Source organism: Meles meles, chromosome 10 (genome assembly GCF_922984935.1).
Source record: "Meles meles chromosome 10, mMelMel3.1 paternal haplotype, whole genome shotgun sequence".
NCBI lineage: Eukaryota > Metazoa > Chordata > Mammalia > Carnivora > Mustelidae > Meles > Meles meles.
In genome coordinates this window covers 69,913,821-69,927,107 of record NC_060075.1, presented here as the reverse complement: position 1 = coordinate 69,927,107, position 13,287 = coordinate 69,913,821, and the positions used below count along the sequence as shown (strand labels likewise).

At 41.3% G+C, this 13,287-nt stretch overlaps 1 protein-coding gene across 1 annotated transcript in view; it reads right to left on the bottom strand.

Annotated features, from left to right (window-relative positions):
• The window catches only part of PON2 (paraoxonase 2), a 28,669-nt gene that overhangs the window by 7,719 nt on the left and 7,663 nt on the right, over positions 1-13,287 (bottom strand). The window contains exons 2-3 of the mRNA XM_046020131.1: positions 10,756-10,826; positions 4,337-4,392 (exon numbers count right to left, since the gene is read on the bottom strand). Coding sequence (XP_045876087.1) covers positions 4,337-4,392; positions 10,756-10,826 — 127 coding nt within the window. The remainder of the gene's footprint in view (positions 1-4,336; positions 4,393-10,755; positions 10,827-13,287) is intronic.

Sequence of the window (13,287 nt, the reverse complement as noted above, 5' to 3'; positions counted from 1 at the left end):
AGCAAATCCTGTTGACTTGACCTTGAAAAATATATCCCTTCATAAGGATGTGAACCTTTCTCACCACTTTGGCCATGACTGCCCTGACCCAAACCACCCCCACAATGACGGCAACGGCTCACAACTAATTGTCCTTTTTGATTTTTTCTGACCTTTCCCTATGGAAGACTGGTCTCCCACCAGCATCCAAATTAAGTCGGATGATGTCACGCCTCTGATAAAAACTCCATCTATATACACAATGGAATACTATGCAGCCATCAAAAGAAATGAAATCTTGCCATTTGCGACAACGTGGATGGAACTAGAGCGTATCATGCTTAGTGAAATAAGTCAGTCGGAGAAAGACAACTATCATATGATCTCCCTGATATGAGGATATGGAGAAGCAACATGGGGGGTAGGGGGATAGGAGAAGAATAAATGAAACAAGATGGGATTGGGAGGGAGACAAACCATAAATGACTCTTAATCTCACAAAACAAACTGGGGGTTCCTGGGGGGAGGTGGGATTGGGAGAGGGGGAGCGGGCTATGGACATTGGGGAGGGGAAGCGAACCATAAGAGACTATGGACTCTGAAAAACAACCTGAGGGTTTTGAAGGGTCAGGGGTGGGAGGTTGGGGCAACCTGAGGGTTTTGAAGGGTCAAGGGTGGGAGGTTGGGGGAACAGGTGGTGGGTAATGGGGAGGGCACGTTTTGCATGGAGCACTGGGTGTTGTGCAAAAAGAATGAATACTGTTACGCTGAAAAAATAAATAAAATGGAAAAAAAAAAACAAAAAACCTCCATCTCACTCAGATTATGAAGAGAAAGTTCTTCGGGTTCCCCGTATGGTCTGCCTTAACCCTCCTGCACCTTGCCCTCCCCAAACACTCCAGATCTCGGCCCTCATCTCCTACTGGCCGCATGGCTTCCTAATGCTCATTCTCACTTCAGCACCTTTATACACACTGTTCCCTCTGCCTAGGAATGCTCCCCACCCCACCCCACCCCAAGATCTAGGGCTCCCAGCTGCTTTATATCTGTGTCAAATGGCACTCATTGCCATTTGGCACAGATGCATACATAGACACACAGAAATGGAAGCCCGACCACACCCTCAGCACAGCTCTCCCTCTCCACTGCCCCACCTTCCTTTACTTCTCCTTAAAGTGCTGCGAGCATCTGACACAGATCCATCCTCACCCCACTGGAACAAGAGTCAGGACTTTGTCTCCTTCGCTCACTGCTAGGTCCCAAGGCCTGGAGCTGTGCCTGGCATATACTTTGTCCTCCCCACGGGTTGCAATATCACCTCTATGTACATGTACACGTACAAGATCCCTCTGCATTCTGATTGGTCTGGGGACTCCGGCCTATTCCTGTACCAATACACTACTCTTTAATTACCATAGCTGTATTTCTAATGACAGCCACTATATTTATGGCGCGTCCCCATATCCCACACCCCATCGTTTTATTGTCACAAACTAGTCTTAGATATTTTCGCTTATTGATTTTTCTGTATAAATTTTGAGAATTAAGTTGCTGCTCTGAATGGAACATTATTACTTTTATTTTTATGACTCTTAACAGCTCCTACTTGGTTCTTCCTTGTGCATGGGAAAGCTAGTGAGTTCTACATGTTCGTTTTGAATCCAACCACAGTCTACTGGTTGAATGTCTTGGATTGCCTAAAAAGCAGGTAATGATGATGTCTGAAAATTATGGCAGTTTTGACTTTTTTCCCCACCTCGTATTTCTCTTTCTTGTTTTACTGCGTTATTAAGAACTCTAGTAGAGGGGCCCCTGGGTGGCTCAGTGGGTTAAAGCCTCAGCCTTTGGATCAGGTCATGATCCCAGGGTTCTGGGATCAAGCCCGGGATCAGGCTCTCTGCTCAACAGGGAGCCTGCCTCTGTCTGCCTGCCTCTCTGCCTACTTGTGATCTCTGTCAAATAAATAAATAAAATCTTAAAAAAAAAAAAAGAACTCTAGTAGATTACTGATGGTCATAATATTTGGGGGCATTTTCTTCCTTTTCTAAACATTTATGGGAAGGTGGCTAATGTTTTACCACTAAGAAGGACGTTGGCTGTAGGTTTCAGAGAAATTACCTTCCATTTCTAGTTTTCTTGGAGCTTTCAACCAGGAATGAAAGGTTGCACTTTATTTCATGTTTTCTCAGGACTCACCAAAATAATCTAGGTCTTTTCTCTTTGAGATCTTTTAAGTCTTATTTTATGCAAATCTAAAAGAGTATACCAAAATTAAGTCTCACTTTATGCACAAAGTTGAACATAATAGAAATTATCTCCAATTTTAAAAAATCTATCAAAATGATAAAACTTCAAGGCTGGTAGGCTCAGTAAGCAGAATAAACTGGAATTACATTATCCCTACATGGCAGGGTCACTTCACAGGCTGATAATCTCTGTATTATATCACTGTCCCATCAACGAGAGCATGGCTTCAAGAAAGAAAGCTCTACCAGAGATGGTGATCACTATTCACGGTTATTTTAATGCTCCCTACCATGTTTTTTCTCTTTTCAAAAGTTTGATTTATTTTTACTTTCAGTAAAATACACATACCAAAATTTACCACTTTCACCATTTCAAGCATACCTTTCAGTGGTGTTAAGTACACGCCTATTGCCATTTAAATCTTTCTTATATTCTATTTTCTGTCGTGGGACGCAGGGTTTGGGCTGACCCTCATACCCATAACCACAGAAGAAGATGTGTCAGATGAGCTACCACGTGTGGAAGAGGAAGAGACAGCTGCCGTGAGATACCCATTACTTGTTTAGAAAGAAGTGAATTCTGGGAAACAGGAGAGACAGTGCTGAGTAATTTAAAAATCAGCAGTAAGTGGGATTGTTTCTAAATTTCAAAAAAAAAAAAAAAAAAAAAGACAGATAACCAAGGAAGGACCAAAAAGCTGAGGAAATTGTACAGACATGGCTATAAGATCACTGTGACTCTCATGAGCCCCTCAGTGGAAATGACTACAGATTTATGTGCGTGGAGACCTCAGTTCTCCCAATTCAGGTTTATTCCTATGGGGGCTGAGATCTTGAAACATGTGATTTCTGGATTACAAAAATCTCTGAAAATACCTCTTTTGAGAAAAAAAAAAGCAAGTGATTTCTACTTTCCTCAGGATTTTTGCATCTCTAGTTATGAACGATTCTGACAAGGAGTCCCAGTGTTTTCTCCTAAGCCTATAGACACGTGTAAGCATGTGCTTCCTAACAAACCTAAAATACTAGAAATGTCATTTTACTCATTATGTGTAGGTAAGTACATAACCTTGTCTTTTGAGACTGCATTTTTAAAATTTAACATAAATTTTAGTGTTCTTGCCAAAGCCCACAATATTTCTTTTTTTTCCCCTCAGTGGTAACAACCAGCTGCTCAGTGTTCCACCTAAAAACTATCAGGAACCTGACCAGTATCCTAACCCTCATTCTCTAAGCCGAGTTCTCTGACCCTTCCCAGAGGTCCAACAACTGTTTTATTTGTGCCGTGACTCTTCAAAAGCAACCCTATGCTTGTCAGAGCTAAATCTAGAGCCTGAAAATAATGGATGCTGAGCGGGAACAGAATCATCACAGGCCGCCTTCCTCCAGGAAAACCGAAGCCGTGATGACGCCAAGGACACTCATGGGGGCCCAAGCCACGGAAGAAAGGTGGTCAGAACTTCCTCATCGCCCACTCACACAGTTTTCCAATTAGACAGCGACTGATGCAGGCCAGCACGCGGGCCAATCAGTTTTAGTCTTCCCAATGTATGCCCAGGGAAGTGGTTATTTTTCAGCTTCTAAGAATTAAGGCAAAAGCGAAGGGTAGCAATAAATTCAGTTGATGACTTTGACGAGAAGCGATTCAGGGGGAGAAAGAAAGAAAGAGAAAGGCTTGGTCTGGGAAAGTTGGTATATTGTTTGAAAATAAACAACAGCAGCAAGAATATGAGCTTAAAATTGAGTAGCTAATGGAAGGAGAGATAGATGCTGTACGTAAAAGAGTATAATGTAGTACGGAATAGCCACAAGAATGCCCAAAGTATGCTTTTTAATAAAAACTTTTGAAACACAGACTGCGTTGGAATATTTTAGTACAATGCGGTGGGGAATAAAGAGCAATTAATCAATGGGCAAAGATGTTTTCATCTCTACATTTAGATAAGCTTGAGGACATTTTCCAAAATTCTGCTCAAACTGTCTTTTTTTTTTTCTTCAAGAACATATTTTTGAAAGTGAGGAATTTTAAGAACAAATTACTGCTCTGCAGGCCCTCATCAAACACTCCTGTCCCTCCTCCACTGAGACTGGTGAACGAAGGAGCTACTCACCACGCTAAGGAAAGCCAGACCGTTGGGAAGTATGTCAATATCATCTGCGCCAGCTTCTGTAAGTTCAAGAGATAGATAAATGTCACGTTCAAATTCTGTTATTTGTTAGGTCTAACTGGGACTTAGTTTACTTTGTCGGTGCCTGCATTTTTAGAAATGGTTCTAATTTTTTCCAAGGAACCTACCACTCTCTTGAATACACGTCAGTCCAAATCCCTTCCTGCAGTGAACCTCTGACTTTAAATGTTAGATATTTAATGTTTACTCAAATCAAAGTCAAGTAATCACTACATTTCCAGCTATAATACAGGAAAAGTTGACATCTGTACACTCTTCTGATAAACATCCAGATGTCTGTACAAAAGTAATTGACATCAGGGGAATATTACTTTCAGAGAGAAGGGCTCATACTCATTTAACCATGCAAATATCCTTGTCCCTTTCTCTGCTCGTTCAATCTGAAGCAAACACAGACATTTCTCTCATTAACAGAGATAGAACACCTGGGATTATATATGCCCTCTTTAAAAAACAATGTCTGCTTGTTCTCATGAGCAAAGAAAGCCTTCCATTTAATCTTTAAATTTAGGCTTTAAACTACAGAAAACAACCAGCAAAAGAAAATTAATGAAAAATACCATGCACCTAAGCCAGCTGAATCTTCTAACGCTTGTCTCTGAGCAGGCTACAATTACTATTGATTGTTTATTGATTGTCTGCAGTCCACTCCACACAGCACAGCAAATAATTAGACACAAGACCTTCCCAGTGGTCTCACTGTGTAAATTCCGCAGACAGATAATAGACCCAAACACAAGAAAAGAGGAATAAAAATGGCTTAGATTAAGCCAAATCATGACACATTCTTTGAGTCCACAAAATCCAATCTTCCCCTTTAAGGCCTCTCCAAAGACTTTCTCCAAGATTATTTCTAGGCTGTCAAAAACAAACAGCATCTATGCAGCCGTTTTGGTTTTGATTCATGAGTTTGCCTGTGGCGGGTTGCCTGCAGTGTCACTGGCTCTATCATAGTGGAGAAAAGCAGAAGAAAATAAAAATGCCAAGAACTTCGCTTTGCAAAGACAACTGCAATCGTGAACACCTGCAAAGTCTGTTCCTTGGCAAGAAGATATACACATATATATGCTCACGCATGGCATAATGGGGGAGCTCTTCACCTGGGCCTGTGGCTTCCTAAGGAGCCACAAATGGGTTCTGTAGTCTGTGAACTTGTCAAAATTCTATGCAATGCAAAAATGTCATCTGTACGCTCAGCTGGGAAATTGTCTATGAGAAGGATCCTTGGCTTTCAGCAGGTTTAAAAAAGGGTCAGTAATACCTCAAAAAAAGTTAAGAATCCCTAGTCTCTAGTCCCATGGTGGTTCTCAACTGGTAATGCGCAGGGGTGGGGGGAATTCAACCCCACCTGTGTGTATATGCAGCCACAAACATACAAACACACACACTCAGAGGCCCAGGTCAGTCTGAAGTTTTACTTTCTGGATCCACTGAATAGGAAGTCAATTAAGTAAATTTGGTTGCTTCTGAAAAATTACTTAAAAAAATTTAATTTCAATGTGTACATGCTAATACACAAAGTACCAGAAAAGGTACATAGAAACAAATTAAGATTTTATTTATTTATCTGACAGACAGAGATCACAAGTAGGCAGAGAAGCAGGCAGAGAGATTGAGGGAGAAGCAGACTCCCCGCTGAGCAGAGAGCCCAATGTGGGGCTCGATCCCAGGACCCTGGGATCATGACCTGGGCCAAAGGCAGAGGCTTAACCCACTGAGCCTCCCAGGAACCCCAGATATATAGAAGCAAATTAACCATGTTTCTTTGGGTGGTAGGATTATAACTGATTTTCATTTTCTTCTTTATACTTTTCTTTGTTTAAAATTTTCTACAACGGTACCATTTTAGCAATCAAGAGAAGAACTTTTTTTTAAAGATATTTGCATCCAACCACGCTGTAACTTCTTTCCGTTTAACCCCATTGCCTAATTCCAAGGGAAAAAAAGTCTTATCTGCAGTTTTCTTTAGAATATTTTCCAGATCTCCCCCCAACCGCATCTTCATTTCTATATCCATCACTACAAGAGAATGTTATCATTTCATATCACTGCTGCGGTGTGATTACTGCAAAAGTAGTCAATGCTGGAGAAATTTTTTCTCCTCTAATTTAATAATAGAAGTAGTACCAGCAGTAATTGTAATAGCTATTAAGGTATAGAGTTTACCGAGAGCCACACTCCTTGTAAACACTTTACATTCATTATTTCACATAATTTCCTATACTCTAAGAAGCATTATTATCTCTTACTTTAGAGTTAAGAATATAGAGCCTTTGAGCAGTTAGGCAAATTGCTCAAGGTCTGGGACTTTGAGTCCTTTTGTCCTTCTTGAGTCCCAAGAAGCTGGGACTCAAATCCTTTTGTTCTGACTTAAAAGCACACAGAAAAAAAGACAACCCAGCATAGAATGAATTCTCTGTTAGAACGAATTCTCTCTGTTAGAACCATCACTGCTTCCTCTCTGAAGACACTTTACTTTGTAAATTTGACTATGTTCAATTCCATAGGTTGGCTTCCCCTATAAAAGTTTTGCTTCCATGCCTCCTCCCAAGATCTTCACCAATCCATACTCTGCACTTTTCTGTAAAAGAAAGTCTTCTAGCTTAACACATCTGATTTTTTGTTTTTTTTCTTATTCCTTTGGTAATGATCTGTGTCAGAGATGGCTAACTGCTCCCCACTATCCATACTCCCCTTTCTCCTTTCCAGCCACAGGTGCCCGGCAACACACCACAGACGTGTTCTGCACTTTCTCCCAAGAGTTGTGGCCATTTGCCTCGGTTCAGGTTAATGGGATGTGAGAGCACAGTATGCATGTAATTTCTGGGTAAAATTACTAAAAATAACAGCCACGTCAATGTTCTTTCTACCTCTCCTGCGGGGAACTGGCCAGAACTGGAGTTCTAGTCCTAGACCCAGAAGCAGTGTGTTGAAGACAATGGTGTTGCTCCATCAGCCTCTGTACTAGATTGGCCACACAGAGCGTAGTCATCTTATCACCCTAGGCTATTTGCTTATCTTTAGACAGCCAATTAAAGGAAGATAAATTTCTCTCTCCTCTAGGTGTAACTTTACAACAGCAAATCAGCCCTTGGCATTCCCAATAGAGTATCTGAGATATAATGTACCTTTTATTGTCCACCCTTGGCACACTAGTGAGGTATGTGTGTTAATTACTCTGGGAGGAGATACTATATTGGAAAGATAATTTGCAAAAGGTACTAAACCTTTCTGAGCTTTGAGTCCTTCTGTCATTAAAAAAAAAAAGAAAGAAAGAAAGAAACGAAAAAAGAAATCTAAATCTCACAGTAGTGTGTATTTTGTTTTCCCTTCGTAGGTAGAGTGTAAAGTAACAAACTGATCACAAGGGCTGCAAACTTCAATGCCTCTTTTTTTTTTTTTAAATCTCCCCAGCAGCAGTTTTTGTAAAGGTCTTGATTGCCAAGTGTATAAAACCACTAATTAACTCAAAGAGACAATCCATTGAAAATTTTATTTTAGTCCAGTACTCTGAATGCCTGCATTTTCAAAGACATTTAGAAAATGTTTTAAGCTTTTAAGCCTCAAATAGACTTAACTAGCTCCTGTCATTATAATTTTTATTATTCAGATGTTGATATTAGGCCAGATCCTGGGTAAGAGCTTGGTTTCTATCTGCAAGAGACGAGGGGAAGGAGTACAGAAAATGGGACAGTGAGCCTACTCTGTGCCCCTACGGAAGGTACACATCCTGTATGCTGTCTGGCAGATGCCTATCACTTATTAAAACAGAAAGACATGAGATGAGAAAGTACCAGAATGGCAAAGAGTTCATTTCTAGTGAATTCATGGTGAATACAGCACTGGAGAGAGAGAGACAGAGAGAGAGACAGAAAGTGTGTGTGTCGGGGGCAGGGGGTGGTATGTGCATATGAGTGTTGATGGGGCTGGAAGGGTAAGGGAAAGTGGTCTTACCTCTTAGATGGATTGCAAGCCTCAAGTGCATGGCTACTACTGTTTCCAAAGAGAAAACTACCCAAAGAAGTCGCTTTGGCCTGTATGGGAATGTACACGCCCACACACGATTTTTCCTCGTAATCAAGACACCACTGAATAGGCGACTGTTATTAAACACATATAACCCCATGCTATTATTAGCCAGCAGGCATCACTAACATAGCATTCAACAAATGTTCATATAGTGCGTGCTAACCGCAGAGCAAAAACAAAAAGAAAGAAAGAAAAAGCACAATTCTAATTAGCTCTAAAAATGTATCCCAAATGGGCTTCTAATCACTCATCGTCTTCGCTCTGTTGCCTTTTGAAGTGCCTCCGAGGCATTAAACACTTCACAAGAAGGGCCATAGGTGACATATTTCCTCATTCTTTCCAATTCCAGACAGTAGCTCACACACATCACAACATAAAGGTCACAAACACAGACAGACGCCTGTTCAGAATACAAATGCCTTTGGGTTTGTTTTTCTCCGAGGAGCCCTCCATCCCAGTGAGTTGTAACAGCAATCCACTTGGCGGTTCATCCTGTAATGTGTCTGTCTGTGCCCTATTGTGTACTCTGAGACTCGAATGCACAGAAGGTGGGCTCCACAGGGCCAAGGGCTGTTTAATAATTTGACAATTATTAACTCAGTAGCAACAGTAACCTTCGGGAGCATGGACTCAACCTCCCAACCTTGTACAACATCCCTCACAGATGCCATCGGGTTCTTGCTTAGTGGCCAGTTCTGAGGGGCTCCTCATGACGGCTCAGAAGGCAGGGAACAGCGGCTGAGTTTCCTGGGACTCCCAAAAAGCTTATTTCTAGGACGGGCTGCCTTATCTGGCACAGATCTAGCCAGTCTGCTATTTGATCCTGAGTTTGTATCTCCCTGCTAAGTGCAAGAGTAACAAAGAGAAGCTCCAGGAGAAAGAAGTCAAGGAGTCTAGGCCTAGGGAGATGGTACTGGGAAAAAGTACCGAAGTAGCAATGGGAACTAGGAGACAGGGCATATAAGAAACAGATGTGTGAAGGAGAGGCAAATAACAGAACCAGAAGGTTCTACCTGAAGTAGAGAAGGCTGCCCTGAAAACTGATAGGTTCCATGAAAATGAATCCTTCTTGTGTGTGATCCAGCAAAGGATCACTGTTCTGTTTTTGCTCAAAGAGCATTCTGAGCTCTGTCTGTAGTGAATGTGCTTGTAAGTATGACGTACTGAGTTTATTATCGTTGCCAACTCCAGGGCAATTCAGCAATGACAAAATTTTAAACATTTATATATATATATATATATATATAAAATATGTATTATATATTTATAATATTTATAAAAAGAAAAAATCTATATGTAATACATATATATATTTTTAGAGAGAGGCTGAGAGTGTGAGCATGCTCGCAAGCCCATGTGCACACTCACACACACACACAGGGCAGAGGGAAGAGAATCTCCACACATCCAGAGTGGAGCTTGACACAGGGCTTGATTCCACAAGCCTGAGATCATGACCTGAGCTAAAACCAAGAGCTGGATATTTAACTGACTGAGCCAGTCAGGCACTCCGACTGTCAAAACTTTAACACACCCACTAACTGAACAACAGTCTCACTGTTAAGAATTTATCCTACCGATATACAAGACCTCTATGTACAATGATGTTCACTGATTGGTTTGTAGTTGCAAAAAAAACTAAAACCCTCCAAATGTGCATTAAGACGGAAATGACTAAATCCACCACGGTTTCCTGCAAACATGAAAAAGAGTAAGGCAGACCTACATGTGTTGACGGGGGAAGCTGTCCACATTGCATTTGGAATAAAGCGGGTTGTAGAATGTAATCTCATACTAAGATGCCATTTGTGAATAATACATCCATATGCGTGGATTTGTTTACATTTGAGCTGGAAATGTCAGGAAAGAGAAGAAAAACTTTCTCTCTGGAGTTACTTGTGTAGGAAATGGAGATTTTCTTGAGAGGTTTTTACTTTCCGTTTTGTGACTCCTCTTCCTTCCAACACCTTCACCAGCCGGCTGCTAGGATGACAGCACACAGGTGTCCGGGGCCGCACACAGCAAAGAGCACAGACTTTACAAAACTAGTTCAGAAAAGTCACGCAACAGGCAAGAAATCAAACCATAAACATAGGATTACACAAATAATTAACAAATTGCAGTGAGCGTGAGAGAGAGAAGAAATACAGGTGCAGGAGATCCAAAAAAGATTGACTGAAGAGGTTTTTGTTGATTTAATGTGATTTTTCCTCTGATCAACACTAGTGGCATGCCAAAATACTGCTAATGAGTTTTTTCGTGTTGGTGGCCAAACAATGTAAGGTGTATAACAAGCATTTTCTCATATTTACCAATTCCTTTAATGAGGTGGCAGTTTGGAAGGTCTATGGATTCTACTTCTCTGGAGGCTTTAAGTCGATTCCTGTTTAAAAAAGAAAAAGAAAAAAGAAAAAAAATCTATCTGTTTATGTATTCCCTGCTTTGTTGCAGACAGGGTTTAAAGAGGCTTACAGCAATACATAAAACACAGCATAAATCTAAAGCAGATAAAAGAGAAGATAGAAAAACAAGGGTAGGAACATAAAATAGCCCCAGAAATGAAGTTAAAATAAAAATGCATATCACTAAGTTCTAGATGTGAATGTGGGTCATAAAAGAAAGCCAGTAACTCAACAAATAAAACTTGTAAGGCAAGTTCCCAAGCAAATGGGAACACGGCAGCAGGTCACACTTCTCCCAGCTCTGGTGTGGTGGGAAGAGCTCCAGATGGAGACCCGGAAGCTGAGGACCCAGCAGAGCTGAACAGCGCTCAGACCCTCTGCGAAATGACACGGGGCCTGATGGGAGGCCAGGAGAAGAGGCAGTTTTCAGAGCCAGGTGCACAGAAGCTGTTACGAAACAACGTGGAAGCGGTCACATCCCCATCCCAACATTTACTGGGTGAGGTCGTTGGAGAACACCAAGCAAGTGCAACAAAAGTACACTGTGCTGTTGTTTCACAGAAAGTAAAGATGAAGAAATCATGAGGAAATGGTGAACTGTAAGGAAATGCCTTCCCTAGCACCCTGCCCAGGGAGATGGTCACAGAGCAGTTTAGCCAAACACATTTGGGACCTCTTCTTCTGAAGCCCCATGCTGTAGGCTTTCCCTTCACTTCCCTTGCTGTCTCTCGCCTTCTCTCTCTGTTCTCTATGGTCATAAGTCATAACAGCATTTTCAGAGTCATTTACATTTTTTCCAAAGTGGGTCACACACACCACACATTTAAGAGAGAAAAATGACCATTTGCCACTTGTCCCTCTCCTATTTGAGTCCTTGACAGCATCTGACTTCTAGACACTGAATTTGGGGAAGGTTACTGGTCTCAGCAACACGGAAGAAGGCCAAAACCTACCTAACCCAGAAATTACCAACAGGTGGTAGCAACTACGTAATGTGGCAACTCATATCAATATCAAGCTTCTAATTAAAATGTTAATCGGTACATTATTTTGAGGGGTGCCTGGGTGGCTCAGCCGGTTAAGCACCTGCCTTTGGCTCAGGTCATGAGCCCCGGGTCCTGGAATCAAGTCCCATGTTGGGCGCCCAGCTCAGTGAGGAGTCTGTTTCTCCCTCTCCCTCTGACCCTCAGTCCTGCTTGTGCTCTCTCTCTTGCTCTATTTCAAGTAAATAAAGAAAGAAATCAGTATGTTATTTCGAATCGTATAATTCAAATAGTGTCAAATTTTTTGAAACAATATAGCAATAAGGTAATAAAATAAAATTAAAGTGAATAAAATAAATATATGAAATACATAGATGTAGTAAAAATTTAAAATAATACAAAATTTAAAGTAAAGCAATAAAAAAGACAATGAATCTCATATTTACAAGTCCCAGGTGATTTAAAGGAAGGTAATATGTATATTTGGCCTAGTGTGGTAGCAGTCATACTAGTGATGATGAGGTTACTGCGGCTGATGACCATGGGGGGCAAAAGGAATTGAGTAATAAAAACAGCTAAAACTCACTGAGTCTACCACTGTTCTATGTGATTTACCTGAATGACTTCATTTAATTGTTAAAACAACCTTAAGAAGTTGGTACCATCGTCCCTGCTTTAGGGATGAGGGAAGTGACTCAGAGGTGAAGGAATTTTGCTGAGGTTTGGCACCTGCTGGGAAGAACCTTCCAGAAGCAGTACTCTAACCCGCTATGGTATTTTTCTCAAAAAGGGTGAAGGGATCTGTGTTTCTGTCTTAGCAGCAAACCTGCCTGACCATTAGCAGGTGAATCTCTGTAGGCCTCAATCTTCTTCATGCAAAAAGTAAGGATGAGGCTAGATGACCTCCCAGGTTCAGTGGACACTGCATGATTCCAGAAACAGACAGAACTATGTCAGTAGGTCCCAGCTGCAGTTTCGTCAAGTTTCTGTATCATGGATTGGTTTGGGTGACAGTTTTATGCAACTTCCTATTATGCTCATTTAGCTATACAAAAATAAGGGTCATGAGGATTGTCATCTACCTTTTTCAAAGATAAATTATATGGATAAAATAAAATTCAGTTGCGTTTGAACACTCTAATATGGGTTATTTTTTAGAATCAACAATTGGCAACAATTTTAGATCAACAATTGGCAATTACACATTGCCACTAGGGCAATCCTCCATCCGCTAGTTTAGCTGTACAATATCATCTCTAAATATGCAGACTGCCTACTATTAAAACTCGAGTTATTGGGCGCCTGGGTGGCTCAGTTGGTTAAGCGACTGCCTTCGGCTCAGGTCATGATCCTGGAGTCTCGGGATCAAGTCCCGCATCGGACTCCCAACTCCATGGGGAGTCTGCCTCTCTCTGACCTTCTCCCCACTTCATGTTCTCTCCCACACTCTCTCTCAAAT